General features: G+C 39.7%; 1 protein-coding gene across 1 annotated transcript; it reads right to left on the bottom strand.

Moving 5' to 3' along the window:
* Positions 1 to 1,357: 1,357 nt before the first annotated feature.
* PPP1R3C (protein phosphatase 1 regulatory subunit 3C) lies at positions 1,358 to 6,234 on the bottom strand. Its single transcript, XM_087932416.1, has 2 exons — positions 5,758 to 6,234; positions 1,358 to 4,015 (listed from the first exon to the last, which is right to left on the bottom strand). Exon 2 carries the CDS (start codon positions 4,012 to 4,014, stop codon positions 3,067 to 3,069), a length of 948 nt encoding a protein of 315 aa, XP_087788542.1. The 5' UTR covers position 4,015; positions 5,758 to 6,234; the 3' UTR covers positions 1,358 to 3,066.
* Between the last annotated feature and the right edge of the window lie 5,891 nt (positions 6,235 to 12,125).

Genomic DNA, 12,125 nt, shown 5'->3' on the forward strand with positions numbered 1-12,125 from the left:
CAGTATCCTGAAGAGGCTCTAGTTTTTTTAAAGGAAACTTCACAAACTCCACAAAGAAATGGAACCTCCTTAAAAACCTCCTGAAGAAAAATACTGCATTTAACCTACAGTTTTCTATACCTATGTGTTTGAATGTGTGTGTGTATGTGTGTGTGTAATTTTTATTTACAATTGTGCAGATACAGTTAGATGCCATCTAGATGGGCTTGATTTTTCCATGGACAAATATTTGCAAGCCTCACTAGTTTCTACTACTAATCTAAGGATATTGCAATGATCTACTTGATCATATCCATGCATCTGAACCTCAATATTCCTCTTTATATACTTACTTCTCTTAACTTTGCCAACAAGCATTGTGATTTTTCCCAGTCCATCGTTGGTTGCATCACGTGCCAAAAGTATGCAAATTTGGGTGCATCCACATACTGTACTGTATAAATCTACTGAATAGTCAAACCGTATATGAATGCAGCATCAAAGCCAAAAAGTCATGGAACTATCACATTTCCTCTTGTGGTACAATATGGTATTTCCAAAGTAGTTATTTAAGACACAGAAGAGTCATGTTGGGGTTTGGCTGTAGCTTAGTTATAATTGTTTCCGTTTGTTTATGTTCCTAGCATGGTAACTGATTTACCCATGATCTCCTTTGTTCAATTTCAGTTCATGTGGGAGAATTTAAAAAAAGATTCATGCTGAATGGACAATGCTAACTAAAATGTCAATAGTCCAATAATACAACTTGCTTCAATAATTCCAAGTATTGTCGGGGACATATAAAATAAAACGTTCATTGAATCTTGAATTTGTATTACTTGTCTTAAATTCAGATAATGTCAGATTTAAATTTAAGTTTTAATACTGTTATTGTAATCCCTTTTTTTAATTCTAAGTTCTTTCATCTAAACATATTTGCTGTTTTTGCTAGACATTTTTTATCTTGACATATGGCTTAATATATTGCATAAATCCAACAGAGAATACCTTTGTCAACAATGCATGGTTAATCAAATAAGGGCTTAATGGAATATATGGACTCACTCTCTATAGAACATGATTAATGTAGTTATTGCAATTATCTGTAGGTATCCAGGGGAGATAAGACTGTGCTGGTGCATAGCCCAATCTTGGGCTGATGAGAGTGGGGGGTGAGGAGAGTGTGTTGGGACAGTTCAGATGGTCTAGATGTAAATGAACAGAAAACAATTATGGAAAATACTAGGGGATACTAGATTTGTGGGCAAAAATATTAGATACAGCAATAGCAATAAAGGCAATCCAGAGCTGTGAATTTCCAGCTTTTAAAGCCACATTACAATGTTCAACTTATTTCTCAACAGAAGGGCTGACAAAATTATCAAAATACAATTTATTTTTAAGTGAATTGCTTACACAGTAGTTGTGATACAGTGAGGAGGAAGGGAAAAGAGATGGAAGGAGTTTGCTTTCTTTTTACAATGCATGTTCCATCTTACTACTGGTGTAACAAACAATAGTTTAATTTGCATTCTCCATAAACAATACCACCACTACAAAACAGGAACGTGAACATGAGAGTAGGCGGCACACACCCATCCTAATTGGCTTGCTCTAGACATCTGTGTCAAAGCTGCAGTCACACATTATAATATACAAAATACAATGAATCTGGGTAGGATCAAAATCACAATTCAAATAACACATACACACGCACACCCAACATGTTCTGGCTCTGTAAAAGCTACAGAAGAAAAATGAGGTATGAGAAGGTGAACAGAAATGATTTCTATTTCTGTGCAAGTTGCCTATTCTGTCATTTTAAACCTATTAGCTTGAGAAGTGCAGCTATCTAACAACCTTCAATATGAAGGACTTTGGATTGCTTAGGATTTTATTGTTGTGAAGAACTATCCTTAGAAGGGAAAATTATTACTAAACTCTACAACAAGCAATCTAAGATGAAGAGTTTGTGTCTACTTTTACAAGGCAAGCTCATCAGACAGCCAACATTTATCGATTTAAGGCATTTCACAAGAGTCCTTCAATCTCTCTTTAAGCAAAACAGTGTGCTCTTGGGGTATTTTACTGGATTTTGTTTAAGGCACACCTTGTGTGTACACAGGATGGCAATCCCCTTCTGTAGGGAGTTGCCTTATGAAAGCAAAGTTAGTCTATTATAGAGCAAGTTGAAAGGCAGAATAGTGAAACAAAGTTTACAAATATACAGGGGTCTTTTTATAAATGCAGTTGCCATCTTTTAGACTGTTCATGCTTGGATATTTCTTCCATGTATATCCAGCCTAGGGCAGATAAGTTTAACAGGATTGCAAATAACATTGATAGGAAAACCTTCATCTGACATAATTCTATCAGTCCTACAGATTTTAAAGGTATAGAGTATCTTTTGGGGAACAAAGCTGGCAACTCAATTTCAAGGGAACCAACGTTTTTTATAGGTTTCTTACTCTTACGAACTATTGAAATTTCTTTGGAGATATAAAGTAGGATTCCCAAATACTTCTCAACTATAATACAGAACATCATCTTTCTTCCCTTTCTTTCTCAACTCTATCCTGTTGAAAGAGATACTCCTGTGTCTCAAACCCAAACACTGAATTGTGTTATGGTCAATTTTAGACCATAATTTTTTTAGACTGAATTCCAGTCTCAGACTTCAGTTTGGTATCTCTCTCAGTTCCCATTGCATTTTAAAGTAGGCACAAAGGTTTTTTATGGCTACCTATTCAACATTCCCCACACAATCACAGCTTCCTAAGAGTCAGCACAAAATTATTTCTTTCCCAACATCTCTCTTTTACATGTCCAAGCAAGTGACTGGAAGAAACAGTTTCATATATATATGGAGCACACATGCTGGTCTTATGCTAGGCAACATTGTCACTGAATTGTCCCACGTTTAGGTTGTAGCTGGGACTTTTGCTCTTTTAAATGAAAGAAGTTAGCTTTTTTTTTTATAGTCGTCACCATGCCCTCCAACTTGGTTTGTTTATATTGCATATCAAGAAGCTGAAGATCAGCAATGTTCAGTTATTGATGTTAGAGGCCTTTGTGGATATATTTCATTCACCAATATGGAGATGATGTTTCAACTGTGCTCCACTTTTGCCATTCAGGATAGAAGCTGCTGGATATCTGAGAGCTGCTAAGTTGTTCACCCTCTGCTTTGTGCATTTTTCTTGAAGATTTGAGTGTTAGGCAGCCTTTCCTGGGTGATGTTGCCACTTGGACACCATCAGACTTCCATTCTGCATGGACAATCTTATAGTTTTGCCCATCGTTATTGTCCCAGAAAATGTGGTCACCATTTTGATAATACACACAAAATTCAATTTTTTGCCCAGTGGGAATGGCTGGAGGCAATTCGATTGCAAAGGAGAAAGTGTCATAATCTGAGTCACCATATACATTGTTCATGTAGATGCAATCATAGTCAGAATAGGTTTTCCATGAGTCATAGGTAATTCGAATCTTCACCTTCTTTTCAAAACTCACATTTTTCACTTTCACAGTCCCAGATACTGTACTTTCTTGCAGGGTGCAGTTTTCAAGACAGACAAAGTTCTTCTGTAAGTGACTCCGGAAGTCTAGGTAGTCAGCCGAAGGTTGAGTAAAACCAAGGATCAAGTTCTTTTCTTCATGTAATTTTAGGCTAGCTGTGATGTCTTCAAGATCTGACAAATCAAATTGGAGATCCCAAACTGGATTCTCCTGGAATTCAGAGAAGACATGGATGGCAGTCAGAGAGAGGCCCTTCGAGTCTGCAAAAACCACTTTCTTCTTGGCTCGGCCAGCAGAGTGTTTCCAGTCACTATTTTGGTGCTCAGTTTCACGTTTCACATTGAGGCATGATCTCAGAGGCTTTAAGCGATCCACAAAATCTCTTCTTTGATATTCATCAAGGGGTGTTAGAAAACTCTTCACTGGTGGCGAGTGGGCCAAACATATTCTCATGGCTACATCTACAGGCATGATGGAACTGGGCAAAGGTCTTGGGTCCAAGACTTGTATCATTCTGCAATGAAAACAGAAATAAGTGAGAGTTCTCTAGCCTAAAAGCCCTGAGGAAAAATTCTCCAAAAAGCTCTTAAAATGCATGCTGTTGCTTTTAAAAGTAATACTCAGATGGTGGGAAAACTTTAAATAATTCAGTCAACAAGTAAAATGTACCAGGACCATGCCTAACAGCCAGAACCTGAACTGATAAAGTAACATAGCTCCATTCAAAAAATGTTTGAATGAAATCCAAGATTATCTTAGATTATCTTAAAAGCCCAGAAATGCAATCCTCAGACATATATACATTTGCACATTTATAATATAAATCCTATTCCCTACATACAAAACACTGGGAAAGTGGGCGTGTCCAGTATTCAAAACAAGATTCCTCAAAATCTGCTTTAAAAGTTTTTGGTTTTACTTCATGGACCTCTCTATGGAACCAACTGGCTTTGTTGCAATAGTATTTTTTGGTGCAATCTCCTTCAATTTTTATTCATTCACGTTCAGGAAAATTCAAGTATATATCAGAGTGGGTTAAAATCTCTAAATCGACCTCCCCTAGGCTTTTAGATAAAAGCTAAACCACAGCAGGGTTTAAATTAATTTATGTTGAGCCTAGGAAATGTGGCTATTGGAATTTTCTAGAACCCCGAGAAGTTTTCAGTCACACCTATTTAAAAAAAAAGAAAAGAAATGCCTTCTTCTCAAGGCATGGTAGCTGGAACCCACAAAAAAGAGGCCGTTTGTGAATCGATACTGCCAGGATAATAATTTTTTTTAAAAAAACTCCGACTTTGACAAGTCGGGGTTACAAAAAGCAGCTACGAAATTCGAAGCGGGGGTGGGGGAGGCAGGCAACCAAAAAGCGGCCCTTTTTCCCTCCTTCCCCCCCACCTCTCGGCGATTACATTTCACATTCGGGATCCGCAAAGTGATTTCTTGTTCAAGAAGGAGCTTCCAATCGCCGCATTCCTACTTAAGCGAGCCGTATTTTATTCTTATTTATTTTTCTTTAAAGGCTGGGAAGCGGCCGAGAACAAGATGAGCAGAGAGTACTGTAAAAAGTTATTGTCATCCAGTTGGCATCGCCCTATCTGGTCTGAACCCAAACGCGATGCACCAATTTCCAGAAAAGAAAAAAAAAGGAAAAGAAAAAAAAAAGCTTCGTCAGAATGCAACCTCTCTGCCCAAAGCCACGGTCCCCCCAAATAAACAGCACTTCGCCGAGCCTTGCGCCGCCGCAACTCCGTCCCCTTTCGCTCCCCATGACGGAGCAAAAATAAGCGCTCTCCCCCTCGCCCGCCCCCCGACAGCCATTCGCTGCAGGAGCCCAAAGTCCCCCGAGTTCAGCTGCAAAGTCTTCTCCTCACCCTCCCAGGGCTGCAGCCGTAGCTTTGTTCCACCCCCGCTTTTTCTTATTTCAGAATGGCAAAGAGTGGGAAGGGTCCTTGGAGGTCTTCTAGTCCAACCCCCGCCCTTCCCCTTCTGTTCAAGCGGACGCCCCTAGAGCAGGGGTCTCCAACCTTGACCACTTTAAGCCTGGAGGACTTCAACTCCCAGAATTCCCCAGCCAGCAAAGCTGGCTGGGGAATACCGGGAGTTGAAGTCCTCCAGGCTTAAAGTGGCCAAGGTTGGAGACCCTGCCCTAGAGAACCACTGCAGACAAATGAGTGGTCCATTTTTATTCCCGCGGCATCGGTTCTTCGGCTCTTGCAACCCTTCCCTTTGAGCCGCAGCTCTCCCCGCTGGGCTTACCTGCTTACGGTTGCTTTACATAGGAGCGGCGAGAAGAGCCTTCAAACTTGCAAGAGAAGCGTCGGCAAAGAAAACTTGGGAAGGCGACCGAGCTGGCTTATTAGCGAAGAAGCAGAGGAAAGGCCTCCGCCCCCTTCCCTTCCTTCCCCCCGCCGCCTCGCTAAAGGCTTCGTTCTACAAGCCAGCAAGCCTCCCCGCTTGCTCCGGCTCCCAAGCTCGCGGACGAAGCTAACCCGCGTTCTCGGGTCCGCTTATCAAAACGCGGCGCTGTCTTTTTCACGTGAAAGCGGCCGAGCGACCAATCGCGTCTCGAGCCCGGCGCGCTGCGAGCAATCAGCGCCGGCCTCCCCCTCCAGGGGGAAACGTGATCGGGAGGGCGGGGAGGGAAGAGCGGCGGGGAGTGCATGCGGTTGTGTTGACACAGCTTCCAGCCGCCGGACCCGCTTTTGCTCGGGCTCAAGGTCAGCCGCCGCCTCCTCCGCCGCCGCCGCCGCCGCCGGCTCGCTTGCCTTTTCTAAATAGAGACCTCATAGTAGCGGGATCCCGACACGGGGTCCTTTGTCACTCATCGCTTTCCTAACCAGCCCAAATAGGGGTTGAATTATTTCGTTGCGTTCCCAAGGCTGCCACTCTGGCTCCGCTTCCCTTTGCTATTTCTTACTGGTTATATATATATAGGGCTGCCCAGTTGTAAATCTATTTATATGAGGTTGTGGAATCCCCCAGTTGCTTCCCCTGGGATGTGGAAAAGCGGGCATCCCTGGGTGTGGCAGGGAAAAAAAACAAAACACATATACAAGTAGTGCTCGAGTTATAGCAGTTCGTTTAGTGAAGTCCTCGAAGTTCCAGCCGTTCATTTAGTGACCGGTCAAAGCAGTGGTGGTATTCGACCGGTTCTGGAGAGCCGGTAGGAGCAATGAGCAGCAGAGACCGAACCCGCTTCTCTCCCCTGCTCTGCTGTTGGGCCCACGCACCCACCCGCCTGGGCTCCCATACTCACTTTTATCAGCAGAATTTGAAGCGCAGATGCTTTGCGCGGCACAAAATAGCGCCACGCGTCAGCTGCTGAGGCGACCGGCATCGTGCAGGCTTGCAGGAGGCGAGTTAGAATGCTTCTGCGCCTGTGCAAAGTGCGTATTTGGCGGGCACGTGCATGCAAAGTGTGCCCACCAAGCCACGCCCACCGAACCGGTGGCAACCATTTTTGAATCCCACCACTGGTTCAAAGTCGCAACGGCACTGAAAAAAGGCACCGACACGACCATTTTTCACGGTTACAACCTTTGTAGCATCCCCATGATCATGTGATCAAAATTAAGATGTTTGGCAACTGACTCATATTTATGACCTCTGCAGTGTCCCGGGGTCACTTTTGAGAACTTCTGACAAGTGAAGTCAATGGGGAAACCCGATTCACTTAACCAAGTTACTAACTTATCAACTTCAGTGATTCACTTAACTGGCAAAACTCTCTTAACAAGTGTCTCACTTAACAACATAAATGTTGGGCCCCCAATTGTGGTCATAAGTCGTGGATGACCTGTACTATATCACCTTCCTAATCTCCAGGCAACCTTGTCATTATCCGTGATGGATGAGGATTGTGGGCTGAAGTCCAGCACCTCTGGAATATCCAAAGCTTCTGGTGCTTTTGCTTTGTTTTGCTTTCTAATTGGTCTCTTTGAAGTGCATTTTTAGGGTATTTTTAAAAAATTGTTAGACATAGGTTTGCTTTCAGAAGCATTTTAGTAAACTGCTCATTTGTGCAAAAATCAAGCGTTAGGGGTGGTTTTTAGCTGGACTGACCTGAAGAGTAGTGCACCTATTTTAGTTTCTGCCTGTTGTGTAGCTGTTAAAGGCCAGAATGGAGTAAGGTTTGGTTTGATTATTAATGCACAAGCAAAGTACATTATCCATGGAAAAAGGAACTGGCTATTGTCTTTTAAATATTACAATATTCATTAATCCCTGACAATGTGGCCAGTTGTGAATGGGACAGTTCATTCAGAAACAGGCCGTTTTTACTCTGTTAAGCATCAGGTTAGAAACCAGGAGACTCTGAAGTTTTGGTTCCACCTTAAGCATGAAAACTGGTTGGTTTACTTTGGGCCACACTTTCTCAGCCCTAGGAAGGAGGCAGTGGCAAAGCACTTCTGAAAAACCTTGCTTAAAAAAAAACTGCAAGGACTTACCCAGGCAGTCTGCAAGAATTTGACACAATTGAATGGGAGAAAAACATCCAGAAATGCTTGAAAACAATTTCATCCATAATATTTAGAAATACGGGTGTAAAGAGTGCAGCTCAAGCTCATCTCCTAAACAGAAAGCCACTAGGATTGACACATCATGCTCAGCCATGTGTTTACTGAATGTACTATACGTGGATGGATTGACACAACATGCTAGGGCTACACCATAATGGCTTACTTTTCATAATCCAGTGAGATAAACCAAGCAAAGCACATTGTGATTTAAGCGTTGCATGTGAATTAAGCTGATCATCATCAACCCAATCACCAACATACCTGGGGGCTTTCTTTTTGAAAAAGTGATTCAAATTACAAAATTGCAATTAGTTAGGAACAAGCAATGATTTGAATTCTACAACTTCTCAGAGCAAAATGAGGAACCCAACATTTCTATCTACAGCAGAGTCAGACCTGTAAAAACATGAAGAGCTGTGACTTTATTCTTTTGATGCTTCTTTTAAAACAAGTAATATTTTATCAAACTACATATTCTGCATTAATTCAATCCCAGTAATTAAAGTACCTCAGGGAGAGGAGAAAAAGGGTATAGAGTTAAAAGTTGTGCCAATTTTTTTTTCTTTTGCACCTTCCTTTCATCCATGTGTGAAAACTGCCAACATTCTTTTCCTTGGTTCAGTTATTAAAGGCATAGTTGTGCCTCTTTTGAACATAGATAAGGAGAAGCAAACATGTAAAGACAGCTTCATATATGACGCCATGATGTATGCTTCCCATCAGGAATACATAGAAGTCATAGCAATTCCCAGGTTTTTAGGGATATTTTAAAAATGTTTTTGTCATAATCCATCTTTTTATCACTTGTACATAATTCACTCCAAATGCATGCACGGTTAGAAATAGATGTATATTCCACTTCCTTGTGCTTTACAGCTTTCTCTAAGCTGTTTACAATGTCAGCATATTGCCCCCAACAATCTGGGTCCTCATTTTACCCTCCTTGGAAAGATGGAAGGCTGAGTCAACCTTGAGCCAGTGAGAATTGAACTGCTGGCTGTCAGTAATCACAAAATTTGCCTGCAGTACTGCATTCTAACCACTGCACCACCACAGCTCTTAAGAATTCTTCAATAGTCCTCTTTCTAAATAATGAAGTTTAAGCATATATTTATATTAGGAGACCTTTCATTCTTCTATTTTTAGAGATCTTAGAGCCCCTGTTCTGAGCAGGTTTTTTTCTTTCTTTTTTGTTTGGATGACCTGCCAACCCATTCTATTTTGATAGGTCCAACAAAGGAAAAATAACAAGAGGCTGGTTATAGTACAAAGTTTATGAAAATTCCCCTACTAAGCAAGTTACTTTTGCCTCCCCTTTGGAACCCTGAAGCACAATGAGGAGTAAAGCACTGAAAATAAAACATAAAGAGGAAAGCAACTGTTCTTTCCCAACCCAGTTAAACAAAGAAGCTGTCAAGTACATCCATTTCAGAAATAGAAAATATAAGAAACACTGGTAATGTTTGCAGGGGCTTCCTCTAATATTTAAATAGTGAGTCTTTAAATATGGTGCATTGTGAGAGGAGTGCATCTTTCAGCCAGCATGAAATAATGCACAAGTGCTAGCATTTGTCTCTCTGGAAAGCTCCTAATAATGCATTTTTTCTTAATCTTATTTTGTGCTAGGCTTGTGAGCAAACAGGGATCTATATATTCTGTGTGTGTGTGTGTGTATTTAAAGAGTGAATACACACATATATATTACAAATATATATTTAGCTGCTTAAAAAGTGAATATATGTGGTCTTCCAGTTTGTAAGGCTTTGGTGGTAGCAGGAATCCGCGATCGTGCGTGGTTTCTGCCTCATTTGCCGCTGAAGTGCCCCCGAACCAGCCTGATCTGGAGGCTATAGCTATCCTGTAGGGGTAGCTGAAAATAGGGGAGAGCCAGGCAGGGGTTCGGGGGGATCGCAACCCCCCTCCCCAGCCAGCTGGACTCCCTTTTTCGAAGGCGGTGGAGCAGCGGTCAGCAATGGCCGCCACAAAGAAGCCTTCAGCCAGATAAGAATTGTGCGGGAGGAAGCTTGAGGTGAAAGTTATTGGCTGACCCAGGACAATAAGGAACATCTAAATACCCTGGATTTTAAACTTTGTTAAAGATACATCGCTTTCAAAGAAGACAAAAAAGCGTCGGATGAAAGTAAAAGGGAAAGTTGGTTTTTTTTTTTCTCACTCTCCTTCCTTACGGTGATAGCAGATGGAAATCGGAAAAACCTGCTTTGGCACCAACAGGTAATTAAATTAAAGCCAAGGGGACAATAAAGATTTCCAAACAGTGGGAAAAAAGAAATTTTAAAAAAAATCTTTTTTGCTATAAGTGGGAAGGGAGAGGAAAATAATTAATATTAAGATTCTGCTGGAGGAGACTGCTTGGACCTTATAAGACTAAAGCTAAATTGTGACAAGACTTCAAAAAGATATATTTTAACTGGAACTTTGCAACTGTTACCCCAGGAAGAGAAAGTGTAAAAAGAAGAAAGTTTTTAAATGAAACAGTTTGTGTGTATTTGGATTGCTTGGTGACTTTGGGACTTTGGAAACTATTATCTGAAAGACTAAAAATGTCTGGGTTGTTTTAAAATTCTTTCATAATGGCACTACTTGTTGAAGATTTGAAAATGGAATTTAAAAAGCTAAAAGAAGAGGAACAAGACGGGAAGGGCTCCTGGATCTGTTTTTCACTTCTTAGAAATGGCGATTTTTACTTATCAGAAACTTCAAGAACAAAGAGACTGGGATGAAGAAGAAGCCATCTTTAATGAACAAGCAACTCTAATTGGGGAAGAAAAGGGAAAGAAGGGAAAGAGAAAGGAGAAATTAAGACTTAAAAAAACCAAAAAAAGGGAAAAATAGGATGAAAAATCGTTACAATGTCAGAAAGCAACAGAAAAGAGGAATACAGAAAAGGGTGGAGATTAAGAGGGTCGAGATTAAACAAGGGGGTAAAAAGACTAGATTGGAAAAGAAAGAAAGAGAAGAAGGGAAGAGAAGTTACAAAGGTTTGAAACAAGATGCAAAGAAACAGGATTCACTCAGAGATAATGGGTAAAAATATAATTTAAAAAGAGATTCTGCAAAAGTACATAAGATTGTATTGTTGTATTTGTATTTGTAACAATGTTAGAAAAATTGGAACATTATGTGATCATAAAATGGGATAAAATATTAAAAGGAAAATGTTTTGTAAAAGTGTAAAATGTTTAAGACTTAAAGATAGAATTTAATTTGTTATAGATCATTGTTTTAACTATATTATAAATTTATTATTCCTTTTTATTTTAAAATATAGTATGTAGTTTTGGAGTGTACTAAGCAGAATCAGAATGGAAATTATATATTATTTTAAGTGCTATTTAGGGGAAAGATATAAAGGCGTCATACTTCAAACAGTGATTACAGGAGAAATTTTGTGTCAATGAGAAATGATAATAGATAATTGAAACAGAACAGACAAAAGATATAAGCATAATGATTTAAATTGAGATGAAACAAATAAAATTGAATTAAGAGAGTGAAAAGAGGGGAGAAGCTATATAGAAAATGTAGAATGGTAAATAAGATATGAAATGGTATACAAAGTGAGCATGAACTTGAATTTATGTCTGCACAAAAAGATGTAACCCGGGACTAAGCCGCTTTCCAAAAATAAGTTTTATGTTTCTATGTTTTGTGTTTTCTATGTAAAAAGATGTTTTATGTTTTCATGTTACGTGTTTTGTTTGTCTATGTTTGTTTATTGAGAATTAATAAAATTTTGGAAGAATGTTGGAAGAGAACATATGAAATTGTAAATAAGACAGATGAAAGTATAAGTACAATGAATAAAAAGATATAGAAATTTAGGTAAAAGAAATATAATTGAATAGAAGTAAAGGAAGAAATAGTGAGAAGTTGGAAAAAGAGTAATTAAGATACGAAGTTGAATACATAAGATGAATATGCATATTAAATTGTGTCTGTATGGAAATGTGATAATTTGGAACTATGCTGTACTTAAATAAGATGTTTTATTTGTTTTGTTAAAACTCAATAAGCAGATTTTAGAAAAGATGTTTTATGTTCTTATGTTTTATGTTTTGTTTGTCTGTCTTCGAAAACTAATAC

The sequence above is a fragment of the Pseudonaja textilis genome, chromosome 4 (assembly GCF_049901715.1).
Source record: "Pseudonaja textilis isolate UNSWEBS1 chromosome 4, rPseTex1.2, whole genome shotgun sequence".
NCBI classification, from domain to species: domain Eukaryota; kingdom Metazoa; phylum Chordata; class Lepidosauria; order Squamata; family Elapidae; genus Pseudonaja; species Pseudonaja textilis.